This window comes from Trachemys scripta, chromosome 11, assembly GCF_013100865.1.
Source record: "Trachemys scripta elegans isolate TJP31775 chromosome 11, CAS_Tse_1.0, whole genome shotgun sequence".
Taxonomy (NCBI): Eukaryota; Metazoa; Chordata; order Testudines; family Emydidae; genus Trachemys; species Trachemys scripta.
Window position 1 is genome coordinate 17,089,639 of NC_048308.1, and position 27,685 is coordinate 17,117,323.

Here is a 27,685-nt window from a genome sequence, read left to right on the forward strand (position 1 = left end):
GACCAGTGTTCAGACATGTGCCCCTCTCCTAAGCACAGGAAGCACCTCAAGTGGCTATTGTTGACAGGCCCTTCTGAATGGCAAGAAAGGCAGACCTTAAATTCTAGAGATTTGCCATCAGCCACTTTAGGCCTATGTCTGGTCCTGGTGCAGGGGGGCAAGAATCCGACCAATGCCCTAATCTCACTAAAACTTACTTTTATTTTTACTTTGCTTTTTTTATTTTTACACAAATGTGTAAATTAAACTTGTCTATATAACAAAAAAAAAACACTACACCTCAACAACAATAGGTCTAACTAAGTCTCTCTGCAGGTGAAGACATGTGGACACCGCAGAATTCTGCCTCGCAGCCGTGGGGTGGCAAGTTGAGGCCCCCCTACTCCTTATGCCCTCAATTATGGTGGTTGCTAGGGCCTAGGACAGTGGTTCTCAACCATAGGTACATTTACCTCTGGGGGTACTTAAGAGGTCTTCCAGAGGGTACATCAACTCACCTAGATATTTGCCTAGTTTTACAACAGACTACATAAAAAGCACTAGTGAATTCAGTACAAACTAAAATTTCATACAGTGATTTGTTTATACTGCTCTATACACTAGACACTGAAATGTAAGTACAATAGTTATATGCCAATTGATTTATTTTATAACTATATGGCAAAAATGAGACCATAAGCATTTTTTTCAGTAATAGTGTGCTGTGAGACTTTTGTATTTTTATGTCTATTTTAGAAGCAAGTAGTTTTTAAGGGAGATGAAACTTGGGGGTACGCAAGACAAAATCAGACTCCTACAAGGGGTACAGTAGCCTGGAAAGGTTGAGGACCACAGGACTAGGACATAAGCACAGCCCCAATGGCCACTGCTATTCAAAAGAATACAATTTCACACAGTGTGTGCCCCATTCACAAGTCAGCCCCACACACACCAAGAATGTTATCAGTGTGGACAATCACTCAAAAAAAATATTTATTTAGTACTTTCTATCAGCTACAAGAGATCTTTAGGTCCCTACACCGCCTGGCTCATTGTGACTGTATCTTTACTTCTTTTGAAGACAAAGCTAAACAAGAAGAGTAAAAATTAACAGTTGCTCACATTTGTGATTTTCTTTGCCTTTTTTAGTATATGTCAGGAGGCTCTCATTGCACAACTTTACATGAGCAAAATAGCCTAAGATTTGATTGAAGGACTGAAGGTTAAAAATCTAGTTACTAATTCACAAAAGTCCACACCCTAAGAATCCATATTCGTCCTGTGGCTGCACTTTAATGCCAGTTCACAAACCAGGGAGTATACCAAAAACAAGACTATCTGCCCTCATCAGGCAACATCATATTTTGGACCTGTCTCTGTTCTGAATGTTTTACTTTAAACATGCGACAAAGAAAAATATATCTTAAAATAAAGTGAAAGTCAGATTTTCTAATTACCTGATATTGGAAGGTTTAAAGAAACCCTCTACAAATAGCATCAGCTAGACAGTGAAGATAAAAGCTCGTCTGAAATACAAGTATTTATATTATTTTCAGCTTGCAGAGCAGAGTAAGAGTAAAGTTCGTAAGTGAAACAGACCCAGTCTCAGAACAAAGCCAACCCCCAAGACATCCAGACATTTAACAAATTTGTATTTATTTAATAGGAAAAACAGAATTGTAAACATCTACATCATAAAATCTCACTAACAGATACTAGAGAAGAATGGTGCAAATTTTTCCACTGTTAAAAAAGCTTCTGGATAGCTCCATGCTGAAGAGATTTCATGTTGCCTTACCTTGCCTTGTTTGGAAGAGGGCCATTAAAAACAAAAAAAACCTCAGAAACATTATATAATGTATCATTTATATAAAACCACATTCCAGGAATACTGAATATCTATGAATAATCACGTATTGCTAAGAGTACTGCTTCACACCACAATGAAGTGTTCATACAAATTTAAGAATTTAGCTATTCAGTGAGTATTGCAACAATGTACAAAGAATGCATTTCCAACATGCAATTAACAAATTAAGTCCTACTATGGTATGTTACAACCCCTAGTCTTCCAGCTGATAGTTGGGGTTAACTACCAGGTATGGGTCTTCATCAAAGCTCTCTCCTTCTGCGGAGCCTTTTAGCCCAGTGTGGGTGAGTTCTATTAGAATGTGGTCCTGAAACAGACACAAAAAATCCTTACTCACACAAAGCCTTAATATTGAACACAGTTATTTTTGAAAGATAATTCTAATGCAGTAAGTGTTTGTTCTTTTTTAAAGAAAAGTCAACTCCCTTTTGCACTTTACTTCATCTTTTCCCTCACCTCCCTTTCGCATGTTTCTATCTTAAGTACTTATATGGCACCCCCATTGCTATGATATCCAAGTACAGATGGAGTAACTGAGACACAGATTTCAATAGGAGTCTGATGCCTAAATACTTTTGGGGATCTGGGTCTAGGCAACTTGCCAAGAGTCAGAGGAGGATTGTGGTGGAGCAGGGAATTAAATCCAGGTCTCCCACAGCCTACTGCTCTAACAACCGAATCAGCCTTCCTACCAAGGATGTGGTTCACTGCTACTTTTACCCCTTTAATCCTGCATACCCTTCCTTATTTCACCTAGTCCTCATGCTACCCAAGCTTCTCTCCCCACTCTTCCATTGTGCACGCTGTCTGCTTCAATTCTTCCCTGCAGAGAAACAGATTCCACAAGTTCTCTTCTTCTGGTAGTTTTTCCCTGTTTTTTGCCTCTTAGAGCAGCTGACCCTTCTTACAGGCGAGGCAGATAGGACCACCCATTATTAAAAGTTGCTCAACACTTTCCCTTATAAGAATGTTTTAAATTGTTTATAACACTACCAAGCCTTAGCCATCTAAGCTGAAATTTTCCATGCCAGTATGTCTCAGATGTATTTTTATTTTGAAAATTTCAGCCAAAATGGTTCAACTACTCCCAAGAATGAGTGTAGGGCAGAAAATGCATTGTTTTATTACTGTAAAAACATTTTGGCAACCTTTTCTTTGAACAGTTCTTGTGCCCTCATACTTTGGAGTAGGGACTTGAAATTTAGGTGCTAGGGATGTGTGTTTTGCTGTCCCTGGGAAAATCTGCCCAAATTATAATTTTTTTGGGAGGGGGGACAAAGGGGAAGTAAATTCACAGTTCATACATGCTCAGTAAAGACTTCGATTTTAGCAGCTAAAATCTCCAAAGTTTCCATCTTCTGAGGACAGCTCATACATGTGCCCGGACTGCACGTGTGCCATCCTCACAGAGCAACTGAGCACGCGCCATCCGGTCCAGGGCCACAGGGTCAAAACAGAACTTTCCCTATAATGGCTGCTCCAAGCGGAGTTGGAACCAGGCAGTGGAACTGAGGGCAAGGAGCCTGCCCTTCCTGTAAATTCAATGCCCCCATTCCTGGTGCTCAGGCAGTATGGAGGAAAAAGTCAACTGACTCAAATGCAGAGGAGACAAGAGCCAGACCCAAAACAGGAAAAATACCAAATCATGACAAGGAGCCTGGTGAGACTAGGGGTGGGCTGGAAGGTAAGGTGAGAGAAAAACTGAGCTGGTATCCATGAGGAGCCTGGAATTAGGGGAGACAGATCTGATGAGTCAGAGGAAAACCAGGACTGGGTGGGCCTGAGACACACAGATTGAGACTGGGTAAACGGGGAGAACAGAACTGGTACAAGGAGTCAGGGGTGAGGAATATACTGGACAGATTGGAGGGAATGGGGCAGTAGAGTCTGTGCTGACTAGAGCACACTTCCCTCCAGAGCCTGGAATGGAACCCAAGATTCCAGAGTCTCACCATTTTGTTGATGCTGGCAAATTGCTGTGAAAGCCACTGGCAAAGTGTGTCTCTCATCCCTCTCTAATGCTGGTCCACACAGAGGATGACAACCTATTCTTGTTATCAGTTATTCCATTAGCTGAAATGGCTGAGATCAGGGTGGAAAAACTAAGGGTTCCAACTCTGCTGATGAACCATTTGGGTGTCAATAAGACACTGAAGCCTGTGCCGCCACATCTTCACTGCTATTTTTAAGATGTGATATCTAGATTAAAGCCAATGTGGATAGGCTTACCTAAGCTGGAGTATTGAGTCCAGTTTTGGGCCCCCAACTACAGAAAGGATGTGGACAAGGATGTGGAGCAGGGGGTTGGACTAGATGACCTCCTCAGGTCTCTTCCAACCTAATCACCCTTTCAGTTCCAGTGTAGACCTGCCCTAAGACACTTTACACTATTCTGACACTGTAAAGATGCCTTGAAGTGGGCAAATGTATCCACTTTAAGAGGCCTCTTTTACACTACCAGAGTAGTGTAAGTGAAAATCAGGCCTGAAATTTGTATACTACATGCCACCATTACAAGTGTCCATTTACTAATCCATAGCACTATTTCACCCCTTACAAGTCTCAGCAAGCCAGCTATAGGGATCTAAATCCAATCTAAATCAGAATTTTATTAATCTGGAATCATGAACATTAATATGGAATAAGGTACAGTGTGAATTTAAAGCAAATGAACTATTCTTGATTTACTCCATTTGTGGACACACTCATTCCAGAATACTAGGTTTGCCTTTTCACAGGGATTCATTGGTCATTTTTGCCTCAGCAGCTGGGACAAGCTCTTAGCCATTTCAGCTACAAGGATAATTGACCAGATTGTTGTAGGTGGTCAGCTGCTGTATAAACACCCTCCAGGCATGTTCAGCTCATGAAAAGGCAGCTGTTGGTGACATTAGGATGAATACCATTTTGTTTTCAAAACCCTGAATATGCAGATGACATTGTTTTGTTGGTGAATCACTGCAGATGATGCTGATCTGGTCAGGCACAAAGCAACATGCACTGGCCTTGTTATTAATATGGACAAAACCAAGTCCCCGGCCATTATCAGCCTCCAGCTCCCGACTACAACTAGCTCAGTACTAACCTACCTAGTCACGATATTGGAGTAGGTGGCAACGGTCAAATACTAAGGATGCATCACAGACCATATGGAAGATATTCACAAGATGTGGATGCTCATACAGCAGCAGTTGCTGCCATATTCCAGGCCCTTAAACGGCCTCTATGGAGACATTGTGACAACAAGGTTTCTACAAAGCTGTGTATCTACAGGCCTACAGTTATACCAACTCTTTTGTATGGCAGCAAAACTAGGAATAGGCAATAAGGAAAGCTGAAGAGCACTGGACCGATGTCTTTTCTCATAGTCTTGGTCAGTTGCTCCATATCAAGTGGCAGGACAAAATCAGCAATGAGGATATTCATAGCCAAACCCAGCAACTACCTTCATCAGCACTGGTTCAGTTTTGACAGTTTTCTTGGTACGGATAGATTATTAGCATGGAAGACCAACAAATTACAAAGTCCATTTACCATGGAATGCCCCTACACGGCTGGCAATCACATAGTCACCAAAAACTTCAGTTGGCACAATAAGATTGCCAATGACAGAGAGACTGAACAGCCAACCCATTTCTTGCTGGAGATTAATCTGGATGGCATTTGATCTGCAAGGAGGTTACGTCCCTTTAGGATTTGCCTTGAGGATGGACTATTCCAGAAGAAGAGTGCCTTATATCAAATTAGCTTAATCTATTTAGTCAGGAATAGTTACCTCCCAAGGTAGATAAACCCTAAAAACAGTAACTCTCGGCACTGTAGAATTTACATAGCAAGCCAATTTAGCAACATCTGTACACTGTTTTAAGTAGTAGACTTGCCTGCCCCAAACATTGCCATAGTGAGAAGCAGCATTTCTTGTCAAGTATCAACCAAGGAGTACTTTCTCATTAGGCTTTTGATTAAAACTGACTTCTCAGCATTCCTCTGGCAGCTATCGTTTTAATAGAGAGAGAAAAGAGATACAGAGAATCTAATTTCCAGAGAGCGAGTTACACCACCATGGCAGAGACCTAAACTCAGGAGTGAGGACTGTGACATTGAGCCAGAAAGCAACTAGCAAGCTAAATGACCTAAATTCAACCTTTAAAGACATATTAGAAAAGTATATAAAATGGTAAATAGGGCTATTCCTTATAAATAGCTAACACAGCCACATAGACTAGAGCTTTGAAATGCAAACCCATATTGTTAGAGAATTAGAGGTAATACTAATTTTGTATGTTTACCTTGTAAACCTTGTTAAATGTTAACCATGTAAAGAAACAGTTCCTGTCTGTTACTATATCTATTGATTCAGAGATCAAAAGGGAATATTAACATTTAGATAGAAGTTGGGTGTAAGAACCCAATATTTCTCATTGAAGTATGTAGTAAACTGTTTCTCAACTGCTTAATGGATAATTACCGCATGCTGATGCATGCAACTAGTTACCTGTGTATACATAGGAAAATAGGTTACTTTAAAGCCACTATTCTTCACCCAAGGAATGCCTGCTGTCAAGAGGCTATTGATAGCCTGTCAGAGAACTATAAAAAGAGGTCTTGGACCCTGATCCTGTTATCTCAGATCTGCGTAAGCTTCATAAGGGAACGTTTGAGTCGCAAGGCTGAGGTCCCTAGCTCCAGAGTGGGTCACCCTGATATTGGTGACATATGGAACTAATTCTGAAAACTCTTTGCAACTCTAAAGCTCACCTTCTCTACTATGAAATTGACCTAAGGACTCTATTTATGTCTGTATGTATAATGATCTTTTAACTAATACTCTCTCTACTTTTTTAATAAACTTTAGTTTAGTTACGCAAAGACATGCTTATAGCCAATTCTTGTTAAGATCTGAAATATTTTTTGACCTGGGGGGTAATGTGTCTGGTCCTTCGGGATTAGTACAACTTTTTATATAATGAGTAAGATTTTCAGTAATCCTGTATTTGACTTGGCTGTCTGGGTAGGAGCTCAAGGCTGGGTTGCTTTAAGACAACTTTATTTCTGGCTTCTGGGTAAAGGTATTGGGGAAGCTATTTCGTTGCTGGCTTGGTGAATCTAAGTATCAGAATAACCACCAGTTTGGGGGATTATCTGCCCCATTCTTTGCAGTTTGCTCTAACCGAGCAATCTCAGTGTGGCCCACCCTGGAACTCTGATCACAAGAATATTTCAGCTACATGGGCAAAAGCAAGGGGAAAGTGCCATTCCTCAGGAGGCTCACATTGTTTACTGAATGCCTCAAAGTCACTACAAGAAAAATAGCAGCCCTAGAAACTGGAGTCCATGAAAAGCTTCAGGGAGTATCACAGCCTGCTATTTACCACTTCTTGTTTGCAATTCAGCAGGACAAAGGAAATCTATTAATACTTGGAAAAGGAAAGTACGTAATGCTTGACGCTCACTCACACCCACTCACCCCTTTTCCAGCTTGTAATTGTGACATTCCTTCCATGACCGGAGTTTTAACAGAAAGATATCTAGGTATTTATACCGCACCAATTATTGGTGCCTGCACACAGAGATACTGTATGTTCCTAACTTGTCAAATGTATCAAAAAAACCATTTATAAGCTAAAAACCGTTTTAAATATCCACGCAACTGCATACATACATAGTGTGTAAGTCGATGAATGACTCTCTCTATGATCTTCTTTCTATTTATAAGCTCTTCTTCAGACTCTATTTCTGATTCAATTTCCTTTAAGTACCAATTAATAAGATCACTCTTCTTTAATGAGGAATCATCCTCTTCTGCAAGGAAAAAAGAAACCTAGATTATTCTAGTTACAATGCCAATCCCCAGATTGCATAAACATACAGCAGCAGGAGGATACTAATCAAACTGTCAAAGAGAAGGCTTAGTATAACATTTACAATGTTGAAAAGAAAAGCCCAAAATAACCTGTCAGATTGTTTGTATCAAGGAGTTTTGATTTCCCAGGAAATGAGAGGTGTCTGATGACAGATGACATGTCACAATCACATTGGAGTCACATTTAGACCGAGAATTGAAGCTCTCATTTCTATCCATCCATGCAGCTCACAAACTAAATAAGCTGTCTGGCAAAAACACCAGCTAGAAGATTCAAAACGTAAGAGTGGCAAGCAGCGCTGTCTAGTTTCCTCCAAGTAAAGCCAACGAAACAAAAGCATTACAGTTCTGCCCAAAGAGGAAGACGCTAGCGTCTTCTGTAATAACTGCACATTCTGTCTCCTAAACCACTTTTGCAGCTTTAACTGGATATTGCAATCTTTACTTCCAATCTTAATTTTTTCTGTAGGATTGCTATATTATTGTCAAACAGCTGCCATGTTTCACCCTAGCAGTGACCTCATTTCAGCTGACATATTGTGGATCCATGGGGCTGTGAAAAAGGGCCCCCGACCCAATTCATTAAGACAAACCATGTAGCCCTTCTCCCAACTTTCAAACCAACATTCTTTGGTTTAGCTGACTGGGTATTAAGGAACCCAAAGAGAAGTTTCTTCATGGGGTTTGTGTGAACTTGGTTTCTGAATGGGTTGTACTGTCCGAGGGGATACTCTTCTTGTGTCCTTTTACCACAATCAGAGATTTCTCCAGCGTTGGGCACATAATATGGCTTGATCTGTAGCCCTGGTAAGATCTTCTATGATGCATGGTTCCTCCAAAAGCTGGCAGACCAACAGATGGTGTGTGTTTCACTGAAGTCACATGTGTACGGGTCATTAGCATAGCCCCATTTCTGCATATTTCTACATATTGGCCTTCCATCTCTTGCTTGGAGACTCTTTAAACATCTCCAGATCTATCAATCTCTCTCGGTACCTGCAGGAAGGTGTTCGGCAACATCAATGTGCATTTTGACATCTTTGTCGAGTATTTTGAGCACTGTGCGCTACATTTCCAGTTGTGTAGCTGTTGCTGATTTTTTAAGCAGCTCTGTTGCTGCTAGGGAGGCCACATGTCACCATGTAGCGGACGTCTGGTATCTTCAACCGGTCATAATCATTCAATTTTGCTTGTGACCACTCTCCTGATATCTGGTGGAGCAACTCCAGCAAGCACATAAAGGTTGTTCATGTTTGTTGGTTTTAGACATCTTGTGATGTAGCGGCAGCTGTCATTCCGTACAGGATCCAGTTGCTTTGCATGAGCCAATCTTTCCCACACCGGACATGTGTATTCGGCCCTCAAATAGTGAGGTGCAAGTGCAGTGGCTCTTAGAATTCAAAATGGGGAACCATTCCTGCAATTAGCAAGCTTTCTGAGCATATTGTTCTGGGAGCTAATTTTGCCTTTTGTCTTCTCCACCTGTGCCTTGAAGGAGAGAATGCAGCCTGGTGTCACTCCACAGGATTCCAGCAGTGGGCAAGTGATATCCCATTCCTGATGATGCTGAGTTGTCTATTGGCCTCACGATTCCAAAAATGGAAGAGAAGGACTTACATTTTGGCTGCGGTGGCATGCACTTGATTCTCAGTGTAACAGACAGAGCCCGGACAGTGCTGATGTTTGCGTAGCTTTGATCTGGGCAAGAGCCGTGGCTTGGGCAGAGACACCTAGGTCGTCGGCAAGATAAAACTTCTTTTGCCAGTTGATCCAGAGGCGGTGCTAGCCCACTGGGGGCCTTAAGGAGATGCATTTTTGCCCCACACAACACATAATAAAAAGCTAATAGCCCTTGAGCTGCTCGGGCCTTAAGCAATTACTCAGTCTGCTTATGCCTAGCACCAGCTCTGAGTTGATCATTCACATAGATGCTGAGAAGTATTGAGGAGAGTATGCTCCCTTTTGGTAGGCAGTTTTTCTGTTGCCACCATAGGCTCCACTTCCCGTGTTGTTTGAAGTAAAAACGTCGGTTCTCTAGTAGACACTATCAGTTGTAGAAGTTGGTGACCTTTCATCAGGTATATTTTAGTGAGGAGCCTTCTGTGATTTACTGTGTCATATGCTGCTGGTAGGTGCTGTGTTTGTTGACCCTGTTACCATACCATTTTCAAAGCCATCTTCAATGTATCAAGTAATGTTCAGCATTTGACAGGTGCATGACTTGCCTGGGAGGAATCCAGTTTGTTCTAGGATTAGGTCCTTTTCAACAAGTTGTGACAGGCAGTGTTAAGATGAGATGCTCTTACAGTTTGTGGAGATGACATAGTAGTGATATAGGTCTGAAGTTCTTCAGCTCCACTGTGACCTTCCACAGCTTCAGGAGTGCCACAACACATGCTTGTTGCCAGATCTTGGATACTTTCTATGTATCTGGGCAACTTAATTAACCAGTTCTTTATTGCTGGTCCAAATCGTTTGATTTGTTCAGCATGAACACTGACTAGACCATCAGCTTTGCCATTCTTAAGCGCGTTAATTCTGGAGGTTAATTCAGTATACATGCAAAAAAAAAAAAAAAAATTCTACTCTTCTTGCCACTTAAGCTGCATCTTAGGTTATTTGTTCAGTGCCCTACCATTTTCTAGGAGACGTTGCTTTGCCTTCCTTGGGTGGTTATGCTTTCTTCCTGCTGTGGGTCATGTCCATACTCTCAATGAGATTCTGCCTTTACTGCTGTTTTTCCTCCTTTAGTACAGAGACCAGTTCTTTGCCAGTTGCAATGATATCCTCAGTGAATGGGTCTGCTTTGAACTTCTGCTTTTATTGTGTGTAGCAATCCAATAACTCAGATGTTAGTCCTGGCAAATAATTTGTTCTGCAGTCTCATGAAGTATGCTTCGACACACGATACATACCACATTGACAAACTGTTTGTAATTTTCTAGTATTGGTTCAATCTTTCTTATAATGAGCATTGAGGTCACTGGGGAAGCCCTTTCATTCTGCTGTCTTAAAATTAAAGTCATGCTGGAATGATACTGAATTTGGCATTATGGCTTCATTGGTCTGAATGGCAATGGGCCAATGCTGCGAATGTGGAATTGGACTCAAACTAAGTTTGTTACACAAACCAGCTATGTTGTTGCTGACAAATTCCAGATCAGAGTTTTAGCCCTGTACTACAATATAACCAAAGAGCATCTGTGATGATGTAGCCCATTCACTTTACAGTTTTTAAATTAGTTCTTACCTTCTTCTGCTTTCCTGAGGTGCAGCACAATGAGGTTAGAGATTCGGCGGTATTCAGAGAAGCCAAGTTTCAGGGAAGCCTTGGGGGCTGCATCTTTATTTGTATCCTCAGAGTGGTCACTGATCCCATTCACAAGGCCGTTGACACCTGCTGGAGCATCTGCACCGCCTGTATCAACATTTTTTATGAATAAAGTTTAAACTTCATGTAATTAGCATCGTTACGCTGATCTGGAAGCTGAAGCAGTGTGACTTTCCCAAGATCACAGCAAGACAGTGACAGAGTTAAATACAATCCCCTACTCAAGCCCCTAGAGCATGAGACAGTAGGGACAGAGGTTGAAGCAGGAAACAAAAGAATAGATGCACTTCTGTCAAACAATTAAGCACTAAACATTGGAAAGTCCCTCCTCCCATTCACAAGCAAAGCCAGAAACTTTTCAGCAAGTGACTTACCGTTGACTCCATCTTCAGCCTCCTGATCCTCCATTTGCTGTTCGTCCTCTTGGTCTAAATTGACATCTGGAGTCTCAACTCTGATGATAGATTTGTTTAATAACCTGAATGCTTCCTTCACATGTTTTGGATGAACCTGGTAGATTTGCAAAACATTCATGTGTTCAGAACTTAAGAATTGTACTTCAGATTGTGATTCTACCCTGAGAAGTGACAAAGAATGGCATTGCAGAGGTCTCCATAGTCACATCTCACTAATCCTATATCAAAAGTAGAATTTTATTTTTTTTTGCCAGCCCCAGAAACTTACCCTCAGCTGACAACCAAGGTTGGTTCTTTCTATCTCATGCAATTGCCATAAACTATAAGGATTCTGAAGGCCAAACTATGCCCTCTGACAGCTTGTGACTTTCAGAAAATTTGCATAGGATTACTGAGGAATAAATAGTGTGCTGATGGTGAGTTTTCAGGGCTGGCAATTAGAAAAAAGGTTTTGTTCCAACTGAGCCCACATAAATAGAGAACATCAAGTCCCACAATGACATTTTTATAAGGTCACTTAATGACTTTTGATGGGACATCGATCCTTAGCACAACAAAGCAACATTACCTAAATTACAGATAATCCTAGCCTTTTCTTAGGAAGTGACACTTACTATTCACTAGTGGGTTTTTTGCACACTACTTGAACAATGAAAATTTAAACTCGCTTGTTTCACTTTCAGGTTTCCAATAAAACAACACAATGCTGTAATGTTTGACTGGCAACACTATTCAAGAATGTTTATGTTTATAATTGAAGTGTGTGCCCCTGGGAACCAGAGAGACGTTAACTAGAATCGTCTTCATTGGCCCGACTACAGGCTGCAAGGTTTGTTTTTAAAACTAAACTTAGCCAAAATCTGACCTGACAAACATCTTTAGAACATAACTAGCTGATATTTTTTGGATATCATATCAGTTTAAAACAAAATGTGTCAAATTCAAACAGTAACAGGTAAAATCATGTTAATCCTATATTCACACTGAAGCAGATGGGTTTTTAAACTGGGATTAGATTATGAAAAAAAGGCAGTGAAGTTTTCCAAATCCCATCCATGCAAGAAACCACATTCAGTAGATCTGAACAACTGCATAAATATGATCATGCAAGTTCTCTGGGTTCTCTGGTCTTGGCTCCCCCTCGCTGAGTTCAAATACACCCATAGGCTCTGCTGGGCTCCTTATATTTGGCAATCCGTCAGTGAGGCTTAGATGCCCTGCTGGGCTCTGCTTGGCTCCTTCTTGATTGGGGGTGGAAAAGGGTGGCAGCATCTCCCAAGCCCACTCAATCACAATGCCAATGGAGATGTACCTCAGTAGATTGTGTAGATCTTCATAATATTATACTTCTTCTCCTTCCTTACATGTTTTGATGAGCAGGGAACATTTACATTAATATTGCTGAGCACATGAATTAATATCCAATCGAGTAGATCACACACATCTCAGTTAACTTTGAAAATGTGAGCCACAATGTACTCACCCACACACCTAGAGATTTTTTTAAATATAGGAGAACAAGGCAGCAGCAGCATGAAAGAGGAGCTGACATGCCATACAACTGAGTACTGGCTGAATCAGAGACCTTATTTTAAGCTGGGGAAGAAAATGGCCAGGAAAAAGCAAATTCAGAGTATCACTGTCAACTTTCAAAACCAAAATGCTAATTGCCTTTATGTAGCTGTTTAAAATTTTTTTTTTAAAGCTATGTGTTACCTCATCACAACAGTGCATTCGGGCCATAGCTTCAGACAGTCGAATCATGCTCTCCAGTTGTCGTACTGTGATTCTCCAGGATGACTTCGTAACTCCAGAGCCATCCCGTTGACGTAATCGTTTATACTGCTCAACTATGAAGTCCTCTGACTCTTTAGAAATCTGATTGAAATAAGATGTTACATTTGTTCATAATGAACTGGCATAAGTAGACTGCCTCCATTAGTGGAACTTCTGAAAGTTCCACTGCATATTTCTAAAAGCCACTTTTAAATTATAATTTGGATAAACAACAACAAAGAATTTGCTTCAGTTATGTTCAAATTTACATTTTTCTATGTGCAGTAACCTTTCAAAACAAAAAAGTTGTTCAATGCAGTTGCTCGATTAAGCAACAAGTCTCTAAACTACAGATTACCAGATACTGTTGAGGCAATGATGATTCTCCCACACCCAGAGATATGAATTAAACATGATGAAGCTCTTCATTTGCTTTTGGTACTGACAGACACTCAGCTTAAGTTTTTAAATCCAATCTCAACTGTGCTGTCGGGGGCTCTGGCATTTACAAGGAGAGCACGTGGATCCAAAATATTCCAAGCTTCCACACCACAGCTTAATTAACTGCTATACTATGGGATCAGTTCACTGATTTACTTTCTGTCTGCACAAAGAAAGCATTAAGCAGAGTAGTAACTTCTTTAGACCTTTAGACCTGTATGCTAAGATAAAATATAAAAAGTATAGTTACCTTCGGTTTAAACTGTCTTGCAAATAGCAGATACCTTCTGATATCATCTAGTGAATACACACGATCAACAGATTCTTCTATTCTGGAATGCAGATCTACTATGCGCCTGGCAATGGCATAATCCGTAACCTAAGAAGTCATTGCTTTGTTAGATCATTCTCATATGGCAGTGAAGCCATCATCAACTTAACACACAAAAGGGACATTGTTCCTTCACTTCTTGCTCCCCCATTCGTGCCTTTGATGTCACAGCTACTTTTTCCAGAAGCAAAACTATCAAAACTCAATGTTTCCAGTGGTGTGCTGTGGCATAAACAGTTTTAAAGAGATGGAAAAGGTAGTAAAAAACCCAAATAAGACTGGCCATGACTTCTTGGAACTTTACTTTATGACTAGTGTCTTAGCCAAACAAGTGGTAGAATCTGGAACTTGGCAGTGAGGGAATTCTAAATTCTCTTTTCCTTCATCTCATACTACTTTTTGTGTATTCCATCAACTCAATGCCTGTTAGAGAGTCAATCTTAGGGAAGGGGTACAGAGAAAGGCATCACTTTCTACATCTCATTTTCTTATTATTTGTATTATCATAGAGCAGGGGTCGGCAACTTTTCAGAAATGGTGTGCTGAGTCTTCATTTATTCACTCTAATTTAAGGTTTCGCGTGACAGTAATACATTTTAACATTTTTAGAAGGTCTCTTTCTATAAGTCTATAATATATACATACAACAATAGTTTAGTTAAAGAAAATAAGTTTAAAATGTTAAGAAGCTTCATTTAAAATTAAAATAAAATGCAGAGCCCCCCAGACCTGTGGCCAGGACTCGGGCAGTGTGAGTGCCACTGAAAATCAGCTTGCGTGCCATCGGTTGCCTACCCCTGTATAGAGGCTAAGAGCCACAGTCACTGATAGGAACCCCATTGTACTAGACAGAGCAAAAAAAAAAAAGCAAAAAGACTGCAAATTCTATGGGGTATAAGGCTGTCTAAGATAACAGATAAAAGATGGATAGACAGACTGACAGGGGAGTACAAGGAGAAACAGACAATATGGTAAGCTGTGGTCTCAGCACACCAAAGCAAATACCATGTGGACTATCGGCAGCAGTCACAGCTTCAGTGACCAGCCAAAGCACAAGTTAAATCAAACTACTAGAAATTTTAAAGGTCAACATCTTAAATCAGCATAATTTGTACAGTTGATTTGTATTTCCAGCCTTGTAATTCTGTAGAATGCAGAGAGAGAGCGGAAAAGGCTCCTGACAGCTACTGCCCCTGCACTTACCTCATTGCATTCATCCACAAGAATGAAGAAGAGATCAAATCTGGACATGATGGGAGCTGACAGATTTATGTTCTGTTTCAGAGATTTTGATCTGTCATAGCGCCCACCAACTGGGTTTGCTGCAGCCAAAATGGAGGTCCTGGCATTCAGAGTAGCCTGACAATGCAAGAAGAAAAAATTACCAAAGCCTTAATATGTGACTTGTCAGTGCCACTTACTAAAGAAATGCAACAAGTTATGGCTTCTCTTCCAATTGGTAGGTATAGAATTTAGGCATCTGACTGCTAATGCAGCCACTTACTTTGCAATATCCCTACTGATTTAGAGGGAACCTCTACTGACAGCAGCAGCACAACAAAAGCAGTAGAAATGATGCCACAAAAGAGTTTTAGCTAACTAGTACTTTGCCCTGATATACAGTTCACATTAAAGGTCATCGTTTTAACAGTTAAGATAGTAGTATCTGAAATACTGCAGCAGGCATTTTTTAATTATTATAGAAGGCTTAATGCATTCAAGATAGGTTTCTTAGTTTTACAGATAGGGGAAAGTGAGTCTCAGAAAGATTAAGTAACCTGTAATTAAACATATATCTTACAGATACACAGATACACATGCAAACTCTGCAAGGAATGGTGCAAGTTACCTTAACTCCTGCTTTTGTTATGGATATAGTCTGTTGCTCCATTGCTTCATGAATGGCAACTTGATCTCGTATATCCATTTTGTCAAATTCATCAATGCAACAAACCCCCTAAAACAAGAGTAAATAAATAAGATCATCCAATTTCTACAGCAGCTAGATCAAAAAAAGACAAAAAACTTTTGCAAAATTGTATACAGTGAATCAAAACAATACAGGGAATACTGGAACCCTACTATTCTTAAATGCCGCTTCAAATTTTAGTTAGTGGACTTACATTATCTGCCAACATCAGGGCTCCTGCTTCGATGACAAATTCATGAGACTCCTCATCTTTCACTACAGCAGCTGTTAGACCAGCAGCACTGGAGGCTTTCCCACTGGTGTACACAGCACGGGGACTGAATTCCTCCACATGTCTGTTGGAGAGAGGTACCAATAAGTGATTAGTCTGCACTAACTATCCACTTTTATTAGAAATGTTGCAGGAGGTGCGGATACAAGAACTTTTACACAGTGATGCCTTCTACCACTCTATCAGGCTGAAGGATATGCTGGCTGCCGCCTCCCGCCACCCCCGTTGGCCTGGAGCAGTGAACCGTCACTGGGGGGAGCCGCGATCGGCTGAACCTGTGGATGCAGCAGGTAAACAAACTGGCCTTGCCCACCAGAGTGCTTATCCTAGCGGGCCGTGTGGCAAGGGTTGCTGATCTCTGGTAAAGTACATAATCTGCAATATCCCAAATTTAGGTTAATAACTGTAACGATACAGTTTAGATATTAGCATCTAAATATTCAGGTACACCTCTCAAAGGTTATATTAAGAGTAGCTTGCGGAAAGCAAATATAGCAGTGAGTGTAGATTGTCTCTCAGTAATTGAGAATTTAGGATAGGCTGTTCCTTACTAAATACAATCCATCAGTGAAATATTTCAGTTACTTTCCCAACATGTTCTGAGTGCTATGCAAACATATTAAGCCTCTAAAAATACCTACTGGACCTCAGAAGTAAAGTACACAAATCTTACAGGTGGAGGGAAAACACAGATATGTTTAACAACTGGTCAAAGGCCTCATCACAAGTCAGTGTAGAGCTGAAATTAGAATTTAATTCTTCCTATTCCAAAATCTATGCTCATTCCTTTAGACTATGCTGCGAGTGGAAACCCCATAAAAATAATGCATCATGTCATTTACCAAATATTAAACAATATAATAAATTTACTTGTTTATTTTCTAAAAATGGGTAGTCTGAACCATGGTACTATTATTTCTGCTGTAAAGGGATATAAAAATATACTGCATTTGTTACTCAAATTCTGTCAAAAGCAACACTTGTTACCAGATTTGTCAAGCACCAGTTCATTTTTGGCATCTAATGTCACCACCACCACATTGTTCTTACAATGTAGCCAACAGAGTTTATTGTTTACTTCTGTAAACACCATATTCGGTGGTGTTTGCATGGTTCTGGAAACAGGTGCTCAAATAACTTATTCCTCTTTACCTGACTTAAGGCTGAACAAATATGCTGTACAGATACACCTCAAGTATGACTTTACTCAAAGATTTTTTTTTTTTTATTCTCTGGGATACAGAGAAACCTGAAGGAGGAGAAATATTTTAAGCCTTACAAGATTAACTCTTAACTACTTGACAGGTGCTCCTTAAAGTTCTTGAATACACATATCAAAGTACTAGCTTAGGAGGCAAATGCATTGCCTTCCCATATTCATTAAGTGCTTTACAACTTTCTCCCAACATACACTCCTAGCTCTGGTTACAAATGGCAACATTTAAGTGCTGGATTTTAAAGAGATGCTTACTTGAGAAACTGACTCTTGGCTGTACTTGGATCTCCAACAATGCAAACGTTGATGTCCCCACGCAATGAAGTGCCTTCTGCAGTTGTCTTAGGAACTCCTCCAAAGAGCATCAGTAGAATCCCTCGTTTCACTTCATCATTACCTGCACCATAAAGAGAAGTTCCAGTGAAGGCCCATAATGCAGCTTTGGGATGTTACACTTTGTGTAGATAAAAATTCAGCCCAATGGAATTTTAAAATCTCATGTATTTGAACATGCACTGGAAACACCATTTATATGCTTGATGCAATTTTAAGGTAGAGCAAATTACAAGGAAGCTGATTTCCTTGGCGCTATAGCAGCCTCAAATCTTTAGACAGAAATTCAGCTGATCAACTTCTTCAGAAAGACAGGGGGACCTAAGTGAGTTCACAAGCAACTATTCTGAGCCAGTGTCAAAATGGCTTATCAAATTGCAGCTACTGTCTGAACAGTATTTCATACACTCCATTGAGAACAGAGATATGTGAAGTCCTATCCCTTGGATGTTTTTAAGAGTGTCTATACCAGACAAAGTTTGCATCCAATTGCTAGGCTGTAGGGTTTACTGACCAACTAGAAATAAACAGGTCACCCCATGATGGAAATTACTGTTCTGATTGCAGTTCATTCCAAAATATTAAATAAAAACCCAACCTCTTATAGAGCACTATAAAAACTAGACAGGAGGATTTGAGATATTAGTTACATGTCTTCGACCTGTCCCAACACATGCCTGAATAGCAGTAGCGGATACTATCAAGAATGCAATCGGCTCACCCTGCCATAACAGCTGGACTCTTACCATGTACAGTAGGGAAGAGGCTGGTACAGAGATTGTGGTAAAGGTTTTTATCCTGGCTCATTTCAAACACCTTTTCCCATTCCTTTACAGACATCTGGTTTTTAATGCTCTCTGCAGTCTGTTCCTCATCTCTGAGCTCTTTCCCACCAAACTAAATACAAATAAGAAAGTAAGAGTGAGGTAACATGATACAAATCCAAAGTATGGCAGCTATGGGGGGGGGGGGGAGAAAAAGAAAACTACGGACTTGAAATCACGCAAGTTTAGCATGGAAAAGACAAATAAGGTTTCTGTTCAGTGTAGCCTGTTGGGATCTCTATAGCAAAAGAGAATTCAGTAGTGAAAGGGGTTAGAGTCTGTGCTAAAATTGTCCTTTTAATTCTCTATTAAAATTAATTGCAAATGGAAAGCATATCACTAATACTAGAGTAAGGATACTTCTGCTTCCAGCAAATTTAGGAAGGATTCAAATATTCTGCATAGGCATAAAGATGTCAAGTTGCTGGTGAAATTATGCATCATAACTCATGTGACGCTAAAACTTAGCCACAGATGAACTAAAAACAATTTTTAAAACTATTTGTATTATGGGAGCACCCAAAGATCCACAATTTCAAGATCAGGAGCTTGGTATTGTTCATGTCATATTTAAGATGACCGTAAGATACCCAGGAGATGGAGATGTGGGGAGAGACGGGTCAAGATGTATGACTGGATAGAAGGAGATGAGTCATTTACTACCTTCTTATTTTAAAACTTTACAGTGGGCCAGATAGTTACACCTCTGAAGTATAAGTGTGGGAGGCAGGGCGGCTCTCTAGTAACCCTTTCAGGCCCAAGCATGGTACTGCACGAGCTCCCTGCCAGAGTCTGCAAGGCTTGGCTGCCGCTTGGCACAGGGCAGCCTGTGTTGCAAACTTGGTATCAGTCTCTAAACGCTAAGTAACAAGTAAGCAACTCAAGTTTCAGTTGTCTGTACCTTTAGACAAAGAGGAAAAAAGGCAACCTTAAAATGTACATGCTTAGTTGCAGCGGTTAGGGCAAGGCCCTGATGTGAACCTGAGTTCTGGCTTATCCCTGAGGAGTTCCTCCTCTGTCCAGTCTCACCCAGCTCTGCCCCTGAGCAAAAGCAGGCACGCCTTCTTAAACAGCCTGCTGGTTTTTGATTGGTCAGTATTTCCTTTTGGCTGTTCTAGGCCTCTGGAGGCCTATCTTGTTGATTTGCTTAAACTGAGTGGTTTTCCTTGGGCAGGAAGTGTCAGAGCACTGATGTGTCTAGCAGGGGGCAGAAAAGGTCTGACAGACCCTGTCACAGTAAGAACATGGGAAGAGAGACTTTGCTACATAAACCAAGATGGAAGAGGAATATAACAATTGCAACACATCAGATCCAGGGCAAAATCATAAACAGATATGAACTGAAGCCTCACACTCTAGGAGAGGCAAAAAAGCCACCACTCTCTTCAAGCCAGAGCTTTAAGTCTATTTTCTTTAAATACTTACCCGTGGATTTGTTGGAGCAACATAACATGCTAGGAAGACTAGTTTATAGGACAAATCTCTGACTCCCAGAGCACGAAGTCCTCTGATTCCTTCAGTTTCATAACCCTCTGTACCACTGACACGGGAACCAGTTTCTGCACGCACACCTGCCATATGAACAAGAGTCTTAATTTTGTTTCAAGTATGCACACAGGACAGCTTAAGTCACCATTTACAGACAGCAGCGTACCTGGGGTGGATAGCTGAGCTACATCAGGCACAACAATCAGCGATCCTGTGAAGTCACACTTGTCACCAGCCTGGGCTGATTCTACCGCTTCAGCACGCAGGATCACTTCTACACTGCGAGGAATGCTTCCTCGAGGCAGTTCAGCCTGCGTCTCCTGAATGCGAACCTAAAGAGGAAGAGAATAGTAAATGTTCTGCTGAAACTGACAAGTTCCAATTTTAGCAATTTAAAGTACCTGTATTTCTAAACTTCTTATATCTAACATGTGGGGAAATGGCATTTGCCCTCTGGAAGCTTCATTCATAACAAAATCATGCCACTTCCTTTTAAATAAAAAAAGGTGACTATTTAAAATGTCCTACTGGAGCAGAGGATTAAGGATGCTGGAAAAATTGGACAGGGTGCAAAGAAGAGTCACAAAAATGATTTGAGGGCTGGGGAAAATGCCTTGCAGTGACAGACTTAAAGAGCTCAATCTTTTTCTTCCTCAAAAGGAGTGCATAAGTTAATTTAGGCCCTATCTATACAGTAAAGATTGTAAAAAAGCAGGGTGGATGAATTTAAAATCAAGGCAATTTAAATCGCCAAGTGGAAAGCCTCAATTTAAGTAGATTTTAATCAACTTTTCCATTTGTACTTCAGTTATTTTCAAAAGAAAGAAAATATTCACATTGGTTAATATAATCATTAGAAAAATAATGTTGATTTACAACTAAATAGAGCCTTTACACTAGATTTGGTACATCTTTTTGCTTCCTAGGAGAGTACGTTATAACAATATACATTGATTTAAGCAATTATAAAGCTTAATATTTTCAGATTCTTATTCATGTGCATTTTTAGTATGTTAGAAAACAGTGAATTATATATTGCTTATTTATTACATAATTTTTTCTTCATGATTTGTGTCAAACTGCATTAGGACAGTAGCTGGAATGTAATTAAACACAAAACAGCATATTTATTTTTCATTTAAGATGTTTTGAGAGATTATAAATGTAGGCCTTAACATATTTTGTATTACATTTTTTCTTTTAAAAAAATAAAACCTAACAAAACAAAAAACATTTAAATTTTAAAAAAAATCCAATGTTTTATTCTTTCAAAAAAAATCACCAATTTTTATACACTCTAGTAACAAAACAAAATAAATTTGAAGTTCAAAATAGCATTCTCATTGAACCATGTTTAAAAAAAATTAAGTGTTTCAGCATAGAAAGAGATGAAGGCTACTGTTTTTTAATAGCCTGATACAATGGGTTGGCTCTGCTCATCTGAACCACTCCATATTAATATAACTCAGTCATAACCAAAGTTAATAACTGTTAAACTCTATTTTAGGTGGACAGAAAAAACCGTTAGCATAATATTTGTATAGAACAATTTTACCTTGCTTATTATGGGAAACTGGTATTGAAGGTCTCCTGCCTTAAAATGTGTGCATTTTATTTATAGAAGAATAAAGCATCTCAAGTCTGAAAATTGCTTAAGTCTCATCTGTAACTTCAAACACTTAAAAATACATCTTCTGGAGATAGAAAACAGCCACTTATAAGTTCAAGTGCCTTGTGTTAGGATTGCAAAATATCTGACTCCATATCATCAAGATTTAATGTGAACTAGTGGCAGTAGCACCTTCTAAATATGCAGACATCATTAACACATACACCCAACAAAGTTCTAGGGAAGCCATGGAAATACCTTTTGAAAGTCAACAAATCTTGATTTGTTTGTGTCCAGCAGGAATCTCCTTCTATTGGCACAGACTGGATTTCTGCAGATGTTTGGCTGTGTATATTTAAATTGCTGCTCCACATCTTTTATCACTGTCTGACAGTCTAGACACAGGAAGGTTCCACTTACAAGCTCTGGATGAACTGGATGGGTACGTACCACCTGTCCACTAATACGCATCAAAGAGCCAATTCTGGCTGATGTCAATTCTCGAATTCTGTTAAAAATATCAGATTAATAGCCATTCAATTCCTAGGTGACCTGGCATTCCACAGTTTTATGCCCCATTTCAGCAAAATACTTAAGCACTTAGAACTTAAGTAGATATTTATCTTAAGTAATACAATGGAATCTAAACACATGCTTAAGTGCTTTACTTAACTGGGGTCGTTAAGAGCATTCAGTATCGCACCAACATATCATGCTTAGCATTAATGAAACTTGTTCGTTTACTCTGTGTTTCTAAAATTATCTGTGATAAAGAACATAATTTAGATGATTTCTAAGGTTGAAGTCAGCATTACAAAGGTATGAGAGTTATGTTTTGGAAAAAAAAAACATGTTTTAAACCGATTTTAAAATAGACAAGTTACAGAAGGTTTGTCTATTTACAAGCGACGGAGGGCTTTCTGAGGAAGACTAGATGTTTTTCTAAAAGATATGCTCTAGGAATTATTTTAGCTAAGTTATTTGGCCTGTGTTACACAGGAGGTCAGACTAGATGATCACAATGGTCCCTTTCTGGCTTTGGAATCTATTAATTTATTCAAATTGTCATCGCTATGTCATGTGTTTATTGTTGTCAGATCTTCTTTATCCTATGTCTGCTTAGTCCAGCTCGATGTGTTTCAACTATTAAAAATATATATATCTCTTACTTGTGTCTGGTAGGTAGATCTTGGAATGCAACATAAAAGTCTTTGTTTGGAGGAACATTTCCATGGTCTCTGGCAAAAGTCTTCACTGCTCGACACAGATAAGGATAAACTCTGAAATACAGGAAAGAATTTCACATTTTACAAAAGTTACACAACTCCTTTTCCCTTTACAACCAGTCAAAGGCCTCCCTCATATGTGTGTAATCTTTGGCTTATAGTATGCCAGGATACATGTAAGCAAGTATAAATATGCCAAATATGAAATATTGTGTGATAACAGATTTTTGCTTTTCATTCTAAAAACGGGAGTTGAGTAAAGCTTATTTCACTAAGGGCACGTCTTCACTTCATGTCTTTAACGTGGCTTGTGTAGTCATGGCATAGTGCTGGGAGAGAGCTCTCCCACCGCTATAAAAAAAACCCCATCTCCACGAGGGGAACAGCTACCAGCACTGGGAGCACAGCTACCAGCGATGGTGCACTGTCTACACTGGCACTTTACAGTGATGAAAATTGCAGCGCTCAAGGGTGTGTTTTTTCACACCCCCCAAGCAAGAAAGTTGCAGCTCTGTAAAGTGCCAGTGTAGACAAGTCCTAAGTCTTCTGGGTCAAGCTTAGCCTGAAATAGATATTGAGACTAGAAAACAGCAACTGGCTCAATAAAGTAAAATACTATGATGGCTGGATTCATTTAGTATTTCCATATTGTCCATCTACTTTTCCCCACAGCACAAATGCAATTGCCTATTTGCCTCATGTTCGGTGATAGTTCTGAACACAGCACCTGAAGTGGGCAGAGCTAGTAATGGGGCCAGTCAGCAGAAAGTCCCGATGTAATGGGGGGAAATGTTTTTAACTGTTATATCCAAGTCATGTTGTCCAGTTCTCAGGTGAGCCTTACCTGTAAAACTCCTCCTGGACAGTGGTAGAGAGCTGCTGATTGAACTGCTCCAAATCCACAAAGCTCACAATTAATGTGTTCCTCTCTGGGCGGATTAGCTCTTCAGCATCATGTAAGTATTTGACTTCCCCATCACTGTTCTGGAATCTGAAAGGGACAGCATTTCAGGGGGAAAGTTTTGCAGTACTGTATACCAAACAGCAACTGAATACAGGTCTTCAGTGCCCTGTGTAAAGGGGATAGGAGAAAAAGGCCATATACCACTAGCACTTGCAAATGTCACTGCCAAATACAAGTTTTCTCCTACCCCTTTGTCCACTGATCCACAAATGGCAATTTCAACATGAATTAATACAACTGGATCTGTATTTCAGATACCTGGTTCCCCAGACAGCATTTTATTTATAGTTTAACAATGATCTGCACAGGTAAAATGTGTTTTATTTCTTTATGATTGTTACAGATTATATGAGGAATAGCACCATGTGACAGCCTTGGTTTTTGATTGAAGACCCCTTAGAGGACTAATCTGAACTTCAAATGTGAAAAATGAAACTTAAGCAACCAAGAGATGAAGGAACCTTCGACCACACCGCACAAAGCTTCATTAACAGTTACTGCACAAAAATTTCTGTCAATGACTTGGAAGAAAGGCTCTCTTTGGAAAAATTCAAATAACCCAAGGGAGACCCACATTCTCTCTCACAAGCCTTAGAAGAGACTCACTATTCACGACAATGAGATATTATGGAGCACCAAATTTAAATGCAGTTCAAATCTAGGCCAAAACGATTTGCCAGTCTTGCTAACAGTAACCTTTGTGTGTCACATGTGCATGATCATACAAGAAACCGAGGGTACAAAATAAAGGCTGATTTCTGTCAGGTGTTAGCATCTTCTGTGCACAGCTATCCAAAATGCACAAAGCAAAGTACAAGTGAGTAAGATAGAAGGGAAATCTCATATAACGGTCTAACAATTTATTAATTTGTCAACCATCTGGGATTATACTTTGCTTTAACAAGGGAATGCTCAAACAGAAGTAAACCAGAGGGAAGACACCCTCCCCCTCAGGTCAAACATAACGGACACCAACCAGTTGCAAACAAACTCAGGTGTGTAGGATTATAACTAGGAGAGGCAGCATCAGGGCAGGGAGATGCCGAGAGACTTCAGCCCCCGTCAAGCAGTCGCACCGACCCAGGTCTCTTCCGCCCGGACCCCGACGGGACAGGACGTTCCTCCCCGCAGCGTCCGTGGTTTTAACAGACCGAGTTACAGGCGCTGGGGAGGCCTCCGGGCGTGGGTACCCACCGCACAGCGGCGCGCTCCCGGCGAGACAGGGCTGAGGAGGCTGCCGAGTAAAGAAGGCGCCTCTCCCGAAGCCGGGTCACGGCCGGGTCGTGCACCTCAGAGCAGTCGCAAGGTGCGCCCCCTCCCCCGCCAATTCCTCTCGGCTCCTGCAGGGAGCATCCCCGCCATGGGGGGGAGGAGGGAGCGCGGCCAGTGCAGGTAAGGGCCCTGCTGCCCCCGCCCCGGGACAGCGTCCAGCCAGCGGCGGGGGCGCACAGCTGCCGTTGCCCGGGGGCACTTACTCCTCCAGGAAGTCCTGGAACAGCTTCTGGCACTTCTCCGCCACCTCATCGCGGAGCTGCTGGTGCGCGGCCCCCGCATCCCCGGTCGCTAAGTCCATGGCTCGCGCTCAGCCTTCCCCCCCGCCACCGGTCCAGGACAAGGGCTACAGGAGCAACTCGCGCGCTGCGGACAGAGCCCACGTGGCTAGCGGGCGCCACCCGCAACCAATCAGCGGGCGCCTCTATCCTTGCCCCGCCTCTTCCGAATGTTCCCCGGCAAGATTTTCCCGCCAAACCCGACACGGCCGCAGAAAGAAGGCGGCGATATCAGAGGGGAGGTGGCATTTAAAGGGGAGGGCGGCGAGTCGGCAGACGGTAAATGAAGAGACCGTGAAACAACAGCTCCGCCTCTGCTGCGGAATGTGTCTGAGCACCGCAGGCAGCAGCGGCTCCGCATGCGCAGTGCTGGCGCCCCCTTTCTTCGGTTGTTAATCGCTCGAAGAGGCCGGAGGTCCCTTCCAGTCCGACGTTTCTGTGATTCCAGGCTTGTGAGCTGGGCCGGCGACAAGCGGCACCTGCCGGCCGCAGTTTTCACACACTGTGCCGCGCTGAACCCCCCTCACTTCAACTTAAACGGGAACCGCTCAGGTTTGTCCCAGCTGCCCCTCCGTTGTGGCGGCGGCGCCCACATTTCAGTGGGTGGCGCTGGAACGTCGCGTTGCTTCCCCTGCGGGAGGCCCCGCCCGTGCCCCTGCACGGGTACAAACGGTATAGCCGTGAGTGCGGGTATAAATCCGTGCCCGCGGAGCTGCAGGGCGCTACTCAGCAGCAGGTTGGGTCACTGCCGGGCCAGGAATCGCGCAGCTCCTGTGTGGCTGTACCACCTCCCCCCACGGGGGCGGTCACCAGGCTCACCCGCAGCTGTCCCTGGTTGTGCTAGGCTGTGCAAGCGGCTCGCCTGCTCCCGGACAGGAGTCCCTTCCATGCCTTTTTTTTTTAAACGAACATTAATTGCATACCAGAGCACCATGCTCCAGGGGGCAATGCAGCATGCCTTCAGGGCAGAAGTGCTCCTCCCTGCTCCACTGCTGATACCACCTTCTTCCCCCAGTGGTGCAAGTAGAAATCATGCCTCATATGACCCTCCATATGACTACTCCCCCACACACACTTTTTCCCAATCCCCTCTGACATCCCCTTTGTAACTACTCACTTTTCCCCCAAATATGTAGTATTCAGTTTCCATATATGGGAGTTGGGTGAGGAGCCATTTCAGCATATGTATGACTTATTTAAAGACAAATTTTAAGTAGAACTGTATCCTAAACTGTTTTATGGTATTGTATGCAAACAGTCATTGCTGTGCCCTGTACTCATTGTACCCTGACAACATTGCTGGATGTCAGGTGTCCCCTTCTGTCCCTCCCCTGTCTGCCCCATGTACCTGGTCACAGCTGACCTGGGGTCAGGAAATAGGGAGAGCTGTCTGAAAAAAAGCCTTCAGGCTCCTGAGTGCTTTGCTGAAGAAAGTAACGCTCCCCCACCACCCAAAAATATTTAAATAAATGGTCTTCGAGTATAGTTTAACACTGTGATTAAAACTGTGTTTAATGGTGACTTTTTATTTATTTATTTTGTGATTAACCACCATTAATTTTTTTTTAATCATTTAACAGCACCCTCAACATCAAAAAACTTCTGCTCTATGTTTTTGGTCTTGTCTATACTAAATTTGCTATTTTAATGGGGTTCTTACGTCCACACACATATACCACAACCAGAGTACAGATGACACTTCAGCTGGATTAATACCTGGGTAAAGTTCAGCTCAAATACTAACATAGATGGAGCTTAATACAAGTAATTCAAATACTCCTCCAAGCAGTATCCTTAAGTCTAGTCTTCACTGCTTAAGTGTTCTGTCTAGGTTACTGTCTGCACTCCATTGCACATGGATCAACTTGGCTAGAAGTCACATATCCATACAACTAGCACTGTGCTGTGGTCTATACTATCATATTACAGATTGCATCAATACAAAGTACTTTTGCAGAAACTGCTGTAGTGCCTTCTACCCAAGATGGTTTACAAACAGCAACTTAGCCTCACCACATGCCTGTAATGCAGGAAGTTATCACCCCATGTGACAGATGCAGAAATCGAGGCACAGAGGCTATGTGGCACAGTCAGAAATAGAATCCAGATAACATGCTTCCCAGTTCTTGCAGTCACAGATAAATAAAGTGGGGAGGGGGAGAAGAACATAAAGGCTAAGAGATACATAGAACCCAAGGCAAAATATTCTAAGAGCTGTATTAGGAAACCAAAACACATAAAGCAAAACCTAGCCCCTTCAAGTAAGA

General features: G+C 41.4%; 1 protein-coding gene across 1 annotated transcript; it reads right to left on the bottom strand.

Annotated features, from left to right (window-relative positions):
- Positions 1-1,614: 1,614 nt before the first annotated feature.
- MCM6 (minichromosome maintenance complex component 6) lies at positions 1,615-26,030 on the bottom strand. The gene is made up of 17 exons (XM_034786167.1): positions 25,344-26,030; positions 23,749-23,895; positions 22,848-22,958; positions 21,937-22,186; positions 20,236-20,401; positions 20,007-20,152; positions 18,504-18,654; positions 17,680-17,821; positions 16,131-16,272; positions 15,857-15,964; positions 15,211-15,366; positions 13,927-14,055; positions 13,176-13,337; positions 11,418-11,553; positions 10,963-11,130; positions 7,512-7,651; positions 1,615-2,156 (listed from the first exon to the last, which is right to left on the bottom strand). The coding sequence occupies exons 1-17, from the start codon at positions 25,439-25,441 to the stop codon at positions 2,043-2,045; spliced, it is 2,466 nt and encodes an 821-aa protein (XP_034642058.1). The 5' UTR covers positions 25,442-26,030; the 3' UTR covers positions 1,615-2,042.
- Positions 26,031-27,685: the final 1,655 nt, after the last annotated feature.